This window comes from Oncorhynchus gorbuscha, linkage group LG24 (assembly GCF_021184085.1).
Source record: "Oncorhynchus gorbuscha isolate QuinsamMale2020 ecotype Even-year linkage group LG24, OgorEven_v1.0, whole genome shotgun sequence".
Taxonomy (NCBI): domain Eukaryota; kingdom Metazoa; phylum Chordata; class Actinopteri; order Salmoniformes; family Salmonidae; genus Oncorhynchus; species Oncorhynchus gorbuscha.
This window is the reverse complement of record NC_060196.1, coordinates 18,696,748-18,708,335: the sequence shown is the minus strand read 5'-3', so window position 1 is coordinate 18,708,335 and position 11,588 is coordinate 18,696,748. Positions and strand designations below refer to the sequence as shown.

Below are 11,588 nucleotides of genomic sequence, written 5' to 3'. Positions count from 1 at the left end.
TAGAGATCCTTTTTATGTCTCTATTTTGGTTTGGTCAGGGCGTGAGTTGGGGTGGGAATTCTATGTTTTGTGTTCTATGTTTTCTATTTCTTTGTTTGGCCGGGTATGGTTCTCAATCAGAGGCAGCTGTCAATCGTTGTCCCTGACTGAGAATCAAACTTAGGTAGCCTGGTTTCACTTTTGAGTTGTGGGTGTGCTTGTTGCCACATGGGACTGTTTAGTTTATTCACGTTTGTTGTTCCAGTGTTCTGTTGTGCTTTAATAAAAATTTATGGACACTTACCACGCTGCGCATTGGTCCTCCGATCCTTCTCGCTACTCCTCCTCAGAAGAGGAGGACGAGATCCGTTACAGTGCATGTGTAATGGCATCCTTCTTCTTTACATTTATTTCAATTTGTGGGATGCTGCAATATTTATTTATTTTTCTTTGATATGGTGCACTATTCTATTATGCTGTTCAGATTGTATTTCATTTGAATGGCTAGATTTATATGCACTTTGTTTATATACATTAAAAAGTTATACTTTAAATGCAAATGTTTAATAGCATTATTTTTCATATCAAACCAATGCATTTTTAAATACATTGTGGTTAAGGTAGAGTGTGATTTAATTAGAATTGATTGCCTCTGATTGAGAACCATACTAGACCGAACACCAATCATAGTCCAACTATCGCAAACTGTTTGACTTGAAAAATACAAAACATTTTTTAAAAGAGTGGTTTAGGAACCAAAAGAGCAGGCTCTTTTTGTCGAGCTGAGCCGAACGAGCAGGTTCACTGAAAATTGCAGGAATTCCCATCACTAGAAACTAGCCACAACAAGATTGAGCCACAATAGTGAATTTGCTGTTCAACTTCACAGTAAAAGTTGCCCATTGAAACGGATACAAAGAGTGAAATAATGCCATATTTGGACTAGATAATGCCAAACAAGGTTGGAATGTTGAAATGTAACAAATACAATAATTAATTCACTAAAACTGTTCAAATAATTACATTGGGAACATATCCAGCGCATTCGGAAAATAATCAGATCCCTTCACTTATTCCAAAAACAGGTTAAGACATTTTTGCAAATATATGTATGAAATGTCACATATCGATCCTGATTAGTCTTCCAGTCCCTGACGCTGAAAATCATCGCCACAGCATAATGCTGCCACCACCATGCTTCAGCGTAGGGATAGTATTGGCCAGGTGATGAGCGGTGCCTGGTTTCCTCCAGATGTGATGCTTGGCATTCAGGCCAAAGAGTTCAATCTCTAGACCAGGGGATCTTGTTTCTCATGGTCTGAGTCTTTAGGTGCCTTTTGGCAAACGCTGTCATGTGCCTTTTACTGAGGAGTGGCTTCCATTTGTCCACTCTACCAATAAAGGCCTGATTGATGGAATGCCGCAGAGATGGTTGTCCTTCTGGAAGGTTGTCCCATTTCTACAGAGGAACTCCAGAGCTCTTTCATTGACCATCGGGTTCTTGGTCACCTCTCTGACCAATGCCCTTCTCCCCCCGGTTGCTCAGTTTGGCCGGGTGGCCAGTTCTAGGAAGAGTCTCAGTGGTTCCAAACTTCTTCCATTTAAGAATGATGGAGGCCACTGTGTTTTCGGGGACCTTCAATGCTGTAGATATATTTTGGTACCGTTCCCCAGATCTGTGTCTCGATAAAATCCTGTCTCGGAGCTCTACAGACAATACCTTCAACGTCATGGCTTATTTTTGCTCTGACATGCACTGTCAACTGTGGACCTTGTATAAACAGGTGTGTGCCTTTCCAAATCATGTACAATCAATTGAATTTACCACAGGTGGACTCCAAGTTGTTGAAACATCTCAAGGATGATGAATGGAAACAGGATGCACCTGAGCCCCATTTTGAGTTTCGTAGCAAAGGGTTTGAATACTTACAGTTGAAGTCGGAAGTTTACATACACCTCAGCCAAATACATGTAAACTCAGTTTTTCACAATTCCTGACATTTAATCCTAGTACAAATTCCCTGTTTTACATCAGTTAGGATCACCACTTTATTTTAAAGAATGTGAAATGTCAGAATAATAGTAGAGAGAATTATTTCTTTCAGATTTAATTTCTTTCATCACATTCCCAGTGGGTCAGAGGTTTACATACACTCAATTAGTATTTGGTAGCATTGCCTTTAAATTGTTTAACTTGGGTCAAAATTTCAGGTAGCCTTCTACAAGCTTCCCACAATAAGTTGGGTGAATTTTGGCCCATTCCTCCTGACAGAGCTAGTGTAACCGAGTCAGGTTTGTAGGCCTCCTTGCTCGCACACACTTTTTCAGTTCTGCCCACAAATTTTCTATAGGATTGAGGGCAGGGCTTTGTGATGGCCACTCCAATACCTTGACTTTGTTGTCCTTAAGCCATTTTGCCACAACTTTGGAAGTGTGCTTGGGGTCATTGTGAATTTGGAAGATCCATTTGCAACCAAGCTTTAACTGACTGATATCTTGATGCTGCTTCAATATATCCACCTAATTTTACGTCCTCATGATGCCATCTATTTTGTGAAGTGCATCAGTCCCTCCTTCAGCAAAGCACCCCCACAACATGATGCTGCCACCGCCGTGCTTCACGGTTGGGATGGTGTTATTCGGCTGGCAAGCCTCCCCCTTTTTCCTCCAAACATAACAATGGTCATTATGGCGAAAAAGTACAATCTTTGTCCCCATGTGCAGTTGCAAACCGTAGTCTGGCTTTTTATGGTGGTTGTAGAGCAGTGGCTTCTTGCTTGCTGAGCAGCCTTTCAGGTTATGTCGATATAGGACTCGTTTTACTGTGGATATAGATACTTTGTACCTGTTTCCTCCAGCATCTTCACAAGGTCCTTTGCTGTTTTTCTGGGATTGATTTGCACTTTTTGCACCAAAGTATGTTCATCTCAAAGAGACAGAATGCGTCTCCTTCCTGAGTGGTATGATGGCTGCATGGTCCCATGGTGTTTATACTTACGTACTATTGTTTGTACAGATGAACATGGTACCTTCAGGCGTTTGGAAATTTCTCCCAAGGATGAACCAGACTTGTGGGGGTCTACAATTTTTTTTTCTTGGCTGATTTCTTTAGATTTTCCCATGATGTCAAACAAAGAGGCACTGAGTTTGAAGGTAGGCCTTGAAATACATTCACAGGTACACCTCCAATTGACTCAAATTATGTAAATTAGTCCATCAGAAGATTCTAAAGCCATGACATAATTTTCTGGAATTTTCCAAACTGTTTAAAGGCGCTATTCCATTTGCACAACAGCATGTGAAATGTATTGTCAATCAGTGTTGCTTCCTAAGTGGACAATTTGATTTCTCAGAAGTGTGATTGACTTGGAGTTACATTGTGTTGTTAAAGTGTTCCCTTTACTTTTTTGAGCAGTGTACATACACAGTGCTATTTTAATAGTTTGTTTTACTGTTTATTGTCAAATGAATGATGTATTTTATTTATTTTTAAGTTATATAACAACATTCCAAACTTTTTACTGCATTATCTAGTGGTTTATTATCACGTTCCACTGTGTGTATCCGTTTGGATCCGTTTCAATGGGGAACTTTTATTTTGAATGCGAACCGCAAATTCCACCGTTGTTCTTATTGTGGGTAGCTTCACACAGGCCAGGGACACCAGAAACCCAAATGGGCGTTGAATTACATTTTATGCTGTGAGTTGCAAACTGGCTGTATTTTCTTCCCAAATCGCGGTAGTGGAACCCTTTGTACCAAGAAACACAGAGAGATAAAGGTCCGGACAAAAGCTGCAGGTAATTTTTCGGGACCATTATCAGTTGCATATTTAAGTGTTTCAGCAACAACAAGCAGTCAAGCTAGCTAACTTTAGCTAAATAGCTAAGTTTAGTTAGCTAGCCCGTCAGTCACGGTCTTAGACCGTTTCTCATGAATCTGTGGTGCCATGTGATTTAGCTAGCTGTTTTTTTGTTCTTATGTAACCTTATTTAACTAGGCAAGTCATTTAAGAACACATTATTATTTGCAATGACGGCCTACCCGGCCAAACCCTCCCCTAACCCGGACGACGTTGGGCCAATTGTACGCCGCCCTATGGGACTCACGATCTCATTTTGTATGTAGAAAAAGTTAGCTCCGCTAGTTTCCGCGTTTGGTGATTGTTCTCAGCTGGACAAATGCAGAAAGGGGCACAGTCAACGTTAAGCAACATGTTACGTTCGTCTGACTGTCGACATTGTCATTCGTAGTTAACATCAACGTTACAGCTAGCAGGCAATTGTTACTGTACCTGCTAGCCAGCTAGCTACGCTGCAATGTTGTCTAAGTTAATGTTTATAGCTAGCTAGTTAACTATGAAATATCATACCTTAAGCTAGGTAGCGGTTAGGTACTATTTTAAATCAAAAGTTAGTGTTGCTTTGTTAGAGTGGAGTGCTAGGGGTAGCAGCTAAGCCATGCAACTTTTCAGGGTTTCGTGACAAACAATTAGAAGTTAGCCAATAGTTATATTTTCATTCAATAAGTGAGAGGAGAACCACATTATTGAGAACTTTATAAATGTCTACAAATTAGAATGTCCTCTTTTTAAGATGGTAAACTAGTGAACTCACTACCGTTTACGTGTCCATTATGACATTTAGTCCGGTTGGTGAGTTCGGTTTGCATGGCCCAGTTTGTATATATATTTTTAGACACTCCATTTTGCGTTTCCAAATAATACCACCCACCCGGGGCACCGGGCCATGCGAAATGAACTTCCCCAGTTTCTTATTCTCTACCATATAAGTCAGACATTTAGGTCACCAACGCCCTCTGTTATGGAATCAAGTGTTAAACTTTTAAATCTGATTTGCATGCTTAAATTCTGTCACACTTGAATTGGTTGATAATAACAACCACAGTCAACATTATCAGCTTTCTGTTTGCAACAGTTTCCTTCATCCTCTCATTAGTTTTTTTGGTATTTGGTTCAAGACATGCCAATTGTGTCCTTCACTGAACAGGATGCATCATCAGCACTCTAATTTTAAAGTAAAACATGACTTTAAATTTTATAGTGAGTAAAATGTTGAGGAAGAGTATAATGTTCTCTGTTCAGAGGTCTAAATGGTAATATTTTTTTGCCTCCTTACATCTGTTTATTTTTTAAATTCCTTTTTCCATGAAGTATAAAGTCTAATATCTGATCATCTACAGGAAGGACTGTTTTGCAGTTGGAGCCACAGTCTTGTGGTATTACCTGGAGATAAACATGCATACCACCCTGCATCCCACTGCTGCAGGGTTGGTTCCTGGATGGGAGATCAGATGCTCCTGGAAGTGGTGTTGGAGGCACCCTTTCCTCTGGTTTAAAAAAAATATCCCAATTCCCCAGGGCAGTGATTGGGGACATTGCCCTGTGTAGGGTGCTGTCTTTCGGATGGGATGTTAAATGGGTGTCCTGACTCTCTGTGGTCACTAAAGATCCCATGGCACTTACCATAAGAGTAGGGGTGTTAACCCCGGTGTCCTGGCTAAATTCCCAAACTGGCCCTCATACCATCACCGTCACCTAATCATTTTGTAATGACTTATGCCATGTTTTGATATCTGAGTGAGAATGACTAACAAAATCAATCGGGGCCCCCTGGTGGCTGGGGGCCCTAAGCAAACACTGATGTCGCTTATGTCTGGAATCGCCCCTGCAGACATGGGTCAAGATCCTTGCACAAACAATGATTTTGTGGTGATGAACTAGCCTATCCAGCAGAATAGCTGTCCAACCTAATTTGTCAATTGCCATTGTATGCAATGACATTTGTCTCTGGAATAGTGGCCCAGGTGCTTTATGCCACCCCACCCTATGGAGTTGCATTTAAAATAGGCCTAGTATTTCTTCTTAACAATATTCAGCCTGTGTAATATCATGACACTTTTGTACTCCTTGTTAAGTCTTAGTAAAACAGAATCACCAGACAAACAGGCGTGAGTTTACATGCATGAGTTTAGGCTACATTCTGTCCCCCCCAGCAAATCAATAACTTGAAAGGACTGCCATCTTGCGCCTTGAGGTGTTGACCACCAATGTAGCTGCCTGGATCGATGCCCTCTTCGTTATTAAATGTGGTGGCTGGTAGGGAAATCAATAACTTGAAAGGACTGCCATCTTGCGCCTTGAGGGGTTGACCACCAATGTAGCTGCCTGGATCGATGCCCTCTTCGTTATTAAATGTGGTGGCTGGTAGGGACCTATTCATGCCCTCCTATCTGTTTGTTTTCAGGAATGTCCGAAGTTAGTGTTGAGGCTGAGTCCCCAGCCCAGGACCTGCCAATGGATTCATCTAAGGAGGCTCAGAATACTGAGGACTTTCAAAGAGAGAGCGAGGAGGATGCTCACAGCTTTGATAGTACTGAATATGTACTAAACAATGATGAAGTGCCTCATGGTGACAGAGCTGAAAACGACAGTGATGTTCTAAATGACAACAATAATGCTGAGAACAGCGATGGCGCTCAAAATGATGATGTTCAGAGCGATAATGAGAATACGCAAAACAGTGTGAATGCTGAGCATGACGATGATGTACCAACGACTAGTGGCAATGCACATTCCGACAATGCCGGTGCTAAAAGGGAAAATTGCCATACAGTGACTACTGATAATGATACACCAAAGAAAAATGAAGATGCTCACACTCATACAAAGGTGACATATTTATCTTCAATGCAGACAACAGCTCTGGGAATCATTCATTCTAGCACTCTGGTTCATGTTGCTATATTTCACAAAACATGGATAGCGCTACAGGATATCGCTATTATTATGATATCCAATGGTGATACAGCTTATGAACCATTTCTTAATACAACATGAACTTGAGTTAAAGCTCTGAATCAATAATTATCCATTTTTGATTTCCTTTAATCGTTGGTGCCTTCCCCTTACGTTTCAAATTTGTCTGCTTGGTGCAACTCTAGTAGGAGTACTGGCTAGTGCATTTGTGTTGTTGGTGTAACGTTTGCGTAACTTTTGCATAACTATCCTTCTTTTACGGGGTGTACTTCCTGATTAGTTGTACTGTGACGTCTGGTAGCGCCAGTGAAAATGCTGGTGATGGGCTATGCTTCCTGTGAAATCCCCTGCATGCATTCTCCGCCTAATGCCAATACAATTGTTTAATTTGTATTTTTATTGATTAACTTTAATTGAGTTGTGTTTACAGGAACACGCCATGATGTTATGTTTGCCTTTGAGTCTCAGCATACCAGCCTGTAGCCACCTTTATGCATAAGTGACGCACGCTATTGTCCCCATCCTAGCCATGGTGTGGCCTGTATGTGTGACTGTTCCCTGCCATTATAAGAATCCAACCCAGTGTTTCCTGTGTGTGTGGATACAGCACCCTGAATTGAATAGGCCTGTCACATGGCTGGGTCATCGCTGTAGGCGGAAGAATTTGGACTGCTTCCTCAATGTTCCCAGTCAATGTCAGATCCACTGCTGTTGTGTTCAACCACTCAAAGCTGTTAGTTCGACGCAGATTCCCTTACTTAAGTTGTTCCCAACGTCGAATGAGTGATTGTGCTTCAGGTGGTGATGCTATCCTGGAGTGTTGTGGCTTCATACCAACTGCCTCTTTTTTTTGTTGATAGAAAGGCTGCATGAAGTAGTCACATACTATGCAATCACTGTACCCATCTTGCTATTAAGCCCTGTTTGCTTTACATTCTGACCTGCTATTTAAGAAGCGAGACTTAGTTCCTCAGCTCAGCTGATCAGGAGTCTGCTGTTGTTATTCTTCCCTCCCCCCACTTGTTAGCTAGTTTCCAGGCTACTGAACTCCAGGGGCCTGAGCTCTGTGTCTCTGTTAAACATTGCCCCCATGTTCATCCTTTCAGTACCTTAGAACCATTTCTGTGTATTGTAACCAGTCTGTTTGATCTTCAGGAATTGGTAGTGCTATTGGCTTTTGCCAACGAATGTATTTAATCTAGGCCTAGATATACCGGTAGTTGTTGAGGTTGTCAGGTGTCTATCAATACAGTTGTGTGAACACTGGTATACCCAACAACTCCCCGATGACTTGTTACAACTCATACTCTGGGAGGACAGATAGACGGGAGTCTGTCTAATCTACCTCAACAGTTAGACAAGCCTACCTGTGGATGTCTCTGTTGCCTGCCTGCACGTGGGCATCTTGTGGCCTTTTTAAATATTCATGTTGTGTGTTATCTAATACATGTTGCTCTCTGCACCGTTGACACACTCTGCTGCCAAAGCAGTCCAAATAATTGTATGAAGCTTGTTGTTGCTTATGGAGCTGGTTGCTGGGCAATGTTTGAAACAAGTTGAAAATACAGAGAATATCTTCATACACTGAATCCTATTGAACTATTGCAAATGCATTAGGGCGTATGCTTTGTCCTAATGCAACGGAATAAGGAGAAAGTATACTGGCCTACTTCTTCCCTGGATGAGCCTCCAAAATATATTGAGGCCAAAACTCCAACACAAGTCTTTTATTAGGTTTTGTTGTCTGGAGCGGTTCATGTACTCATGCACATACCAAATGACACCCACACATAAACAAAGCGGGTGCTGTGTGTTTGCACTTGTTTATAGTGTATTTTCCCATTTGCTGGAGTGTGAAATAATAGTAATATTTAGGCAGCCAACAAATGAATGTGTAGCCTCCAGGTTTGAACAAGCAGATAGCTTACTCTTGGTTCATGAACTTGATCCCACCTGGTTCCCATGAAGCAGACTTGTTCCATTCTCTGGTTGATATTTGTCTCACTCTGTGATGCCATTTTTAAATCTTAAGGGCTTAGCTCATCCTCTCATTTTGATGTTCGCATTAGCACTGCTTGATCTCGTTAGCATGGTCTGTGAATGGAACAGTTGAAGATTACCTGCACTTCACACATGCATTTATGCTAACGCTAGCCTTATCTTAGCCGCCACTGGATAGCTAGCCATCTGCATTATTTAGACATCAGTCCAAGTTCATGCTCGACTTTGGTATTTCCAAATAGCAATAAACCCTTGACAATGGCAGGGGACCATAGTGGTTTTTGAAACACCGATAATATAGCTGCTATCAGTTAGCTTTATACGGACTGAGTGCTATAAACGTGCTAGCCTTTCACCATAGCTACGCCAAGTTGGGTATCCTGGCCCAGAAAATGCTAAGCTTTTGTCATTCAGGCTTTTGTTTTTAAGTGTGTGTGAACAGCATTCTACTGTGTTCAACTTTCAAGAGGAAGTTATGGTGGTGTTGTAAGCCAATGTGTCGAAGCCTGACTTAATGATGTAATACAGCTTCCTATGTCCATTACATTTTATTTTATAGCATGCATCAAAAGGCCAATTATAAACCACCGTTACAGTAATTCCACATGGGTCTTGTCAATGATGACAATGTCATGAGGTTTTCTACCTACAGACTATAGACTAATAATAACTTTTAATTTCCTATAGAGAATTTGGAATTGTTTCAATGAATACTTATTTAATTAAAATTGTAGCTTTTCTTGACCCATGGTTTAAGCAAAGCATTTAGACAAAAACAGGTTCATGCTTAATTGCCCAACACAATTCATGCTGCATGAACAGGGTTGGTTTTGCTGCGTTAGCAAGTACGCCCATTTGTATTTTTAGCCTCTTCTGACAGTGACTCAGACAGTCAGTGTGGTTCTGTGGGAAAAGGTGTGAATGTGTTCATCACACTTCTCACAGTCCTACATATTCTCCCTATAGGTGGCGACATGAGACTGAAGTGTGTAAATGGCTTGAAGGGTTGCCTTTTGACTCTTCTACATTTACATTTAAGTCATTTAGCAGACGCTCTTATCCAGAGCGACTTACAAATTGACAATATCATATCAGACATTTAGCCCTATCTGTTTTTGACAGTTTTTGTATGTTGACTGACAGCGGCTTCACCCTTGTGTTTGTTGTGTTTTTCTTGCCCAGATTCCTTGGAGGAGTCCTAGTTTATAAATATGAAATGGTACAATAACTCTGCTTGACCCAGATAGTTCTGCTTTGTCTGAGGTAATGAGAGGCAATTCGAAAATCTATGTTACTCCGTCACAGCACAGCGTCTCAATCCTAAAGGACTAAAGAGATGGTTGGATTTTTATTGCCCTGATAACTGTGGCAGACTTGGAATGGCATGGGAGAGGCCCTCATAAAAGCATTGCCATGGAGACCGGTTGGATCTTTGGAACAACCGAAGGACCATGCGTTGATTCCAGTTCTATTTATGTAGAGTAGAACTTGTTAATTTGGTTGCAATGAATATTTGATACTGCTCAATCAGGGCAATGATGGCTAGTTCCAAGGCTCTAAAAACCATTTGAAGATTTCCAATTATTCTTGCTGTGTGAAGAGGTCAGGTGAGCTTGCATGTGAGGTATCTTGTGTAATTCTCAAGGTTGACTTATCTCCTTTTATGCAATATCTCAGCTTGAGCTTAATACACTGTTTTTAAAAACCACCCTAATACTGCAGGATGTTATTTCAATAAATTGTTCATCACTTCTGGTGGCAGTGACCACAAGATGGCAGCCCATAGTCATCAAATTCTGTTGATTGAGTCCCCTCTGCTTACTCTTCCAGACAAACGTTAGGCTAAAAGCATAGGCCTACAGCTTCACCCATGCACAGAGCACACTTGGAAGATGAAATTGAGGTAAGTCTCATGTAATGTATGAAACACTGTTAATCTCTTACCGTAGCCGTTTGTGATTGCAGGACAGCACTATGGATGAGGAGGTCCACAGGAGCCCTGCGGCAGAGATATCGGTCACCAGCAATGGAGACCTGGAGGAGAGCCACGAGGATGTATTCAGGGTAAGGGCTGGACAGGGCCTCCTCTTTGGCACTGCACTCATTCACTCACTACACATAATTACACGCACGCACTGCTTCGCAAAACTGTGTTTGCACTTGAATTTTTTTACTTGAAAGGGAACCACATTATTGCGACAATAATGAAAACAGAATAAATTGGTAGGTTTAAGCAACTTTGCAATCGGAGCCAGTGGAACAATGCACTGTTGTGACATACAGTATGTTGCTTTATTTTATGGCTGGTTATGACACCTACATGAGTGTCAAGCTACCATACAAGGCAAAATTATTACATTGCACCATAGCTTACTGTCAACAGTATGTTTGTTATATTATATTGGGGGAAATTGACCATATAACATTATCATTGTTTTTGTGCACACATTGATGTCAGACTTGCTCCAACCCCAATGTTCTGTTGCTGATGACTGGGATGAATACAGGAGCAGATTTCAGGAGCAGGACAAGACACCCTCTTTGTGACTGATGATTGATTTAAGGCCATGTACGTGAAAGGCCTATCTGGCATTTATGATTGATGGTCATAATGCTTCTTGACATTGTCAAGGTGTATGTTCTTAGTCCAAGTAAAGTGACACAGGATGGTCATAATGCTTCATGACGGTGTCATAAAATGTATTTTCTACAAGTTATTTAAAATATGTTGAAATAACAACTGTAAAGAGTTCATTACAACAACAAAGGATTTAACTTCTTATGGCTACAGAGGCAGAATTGAGTAGCTTGGATGAAAGGTGCCCAGAGT

At 41.2% G+C, this 11,588-nt stretch overlaps 1 protein-coding gene across 3 annotated transcripts in view; it reads left to right on the top strand.

Annotated features, from left to right (window-relative positions):
• The first annotated feature begins 3,614 nt into the window (after nt 1-3,614).
• arfip1 (ADP-ribosylation factor interacting protein 1 (arfaptin 1)) overlaps nt 3,615-11,588 on the top strand; it is a 30,936-nt gene continuing 22,962 nt past the window's right edge. Inside the window, exons 1-3 of one of the 3 annotated variants that reach the window (XM_046325557.1) lie at nt 3,615-3,779; nt 6,246-6,670; nt 10,724-10,822. In XM_046325557.1, coding sequence (XP_046181513.1) covers nt 6,248-6,670; nt 10,724-10,822 — 522 coding nt within the window. In that variant the 5' untranslated portion in view covers nt 3,615-3,779; nt 6,246-6,247. The remainder of the gene's footprint in view (nt 3,780-6,245; nt 6,671-10,723; nt 10,823-11,588) is intronic. The other 2 variants (XM_046325559.1, XM_046325560.1) reach the window with 2 other exon arrangements.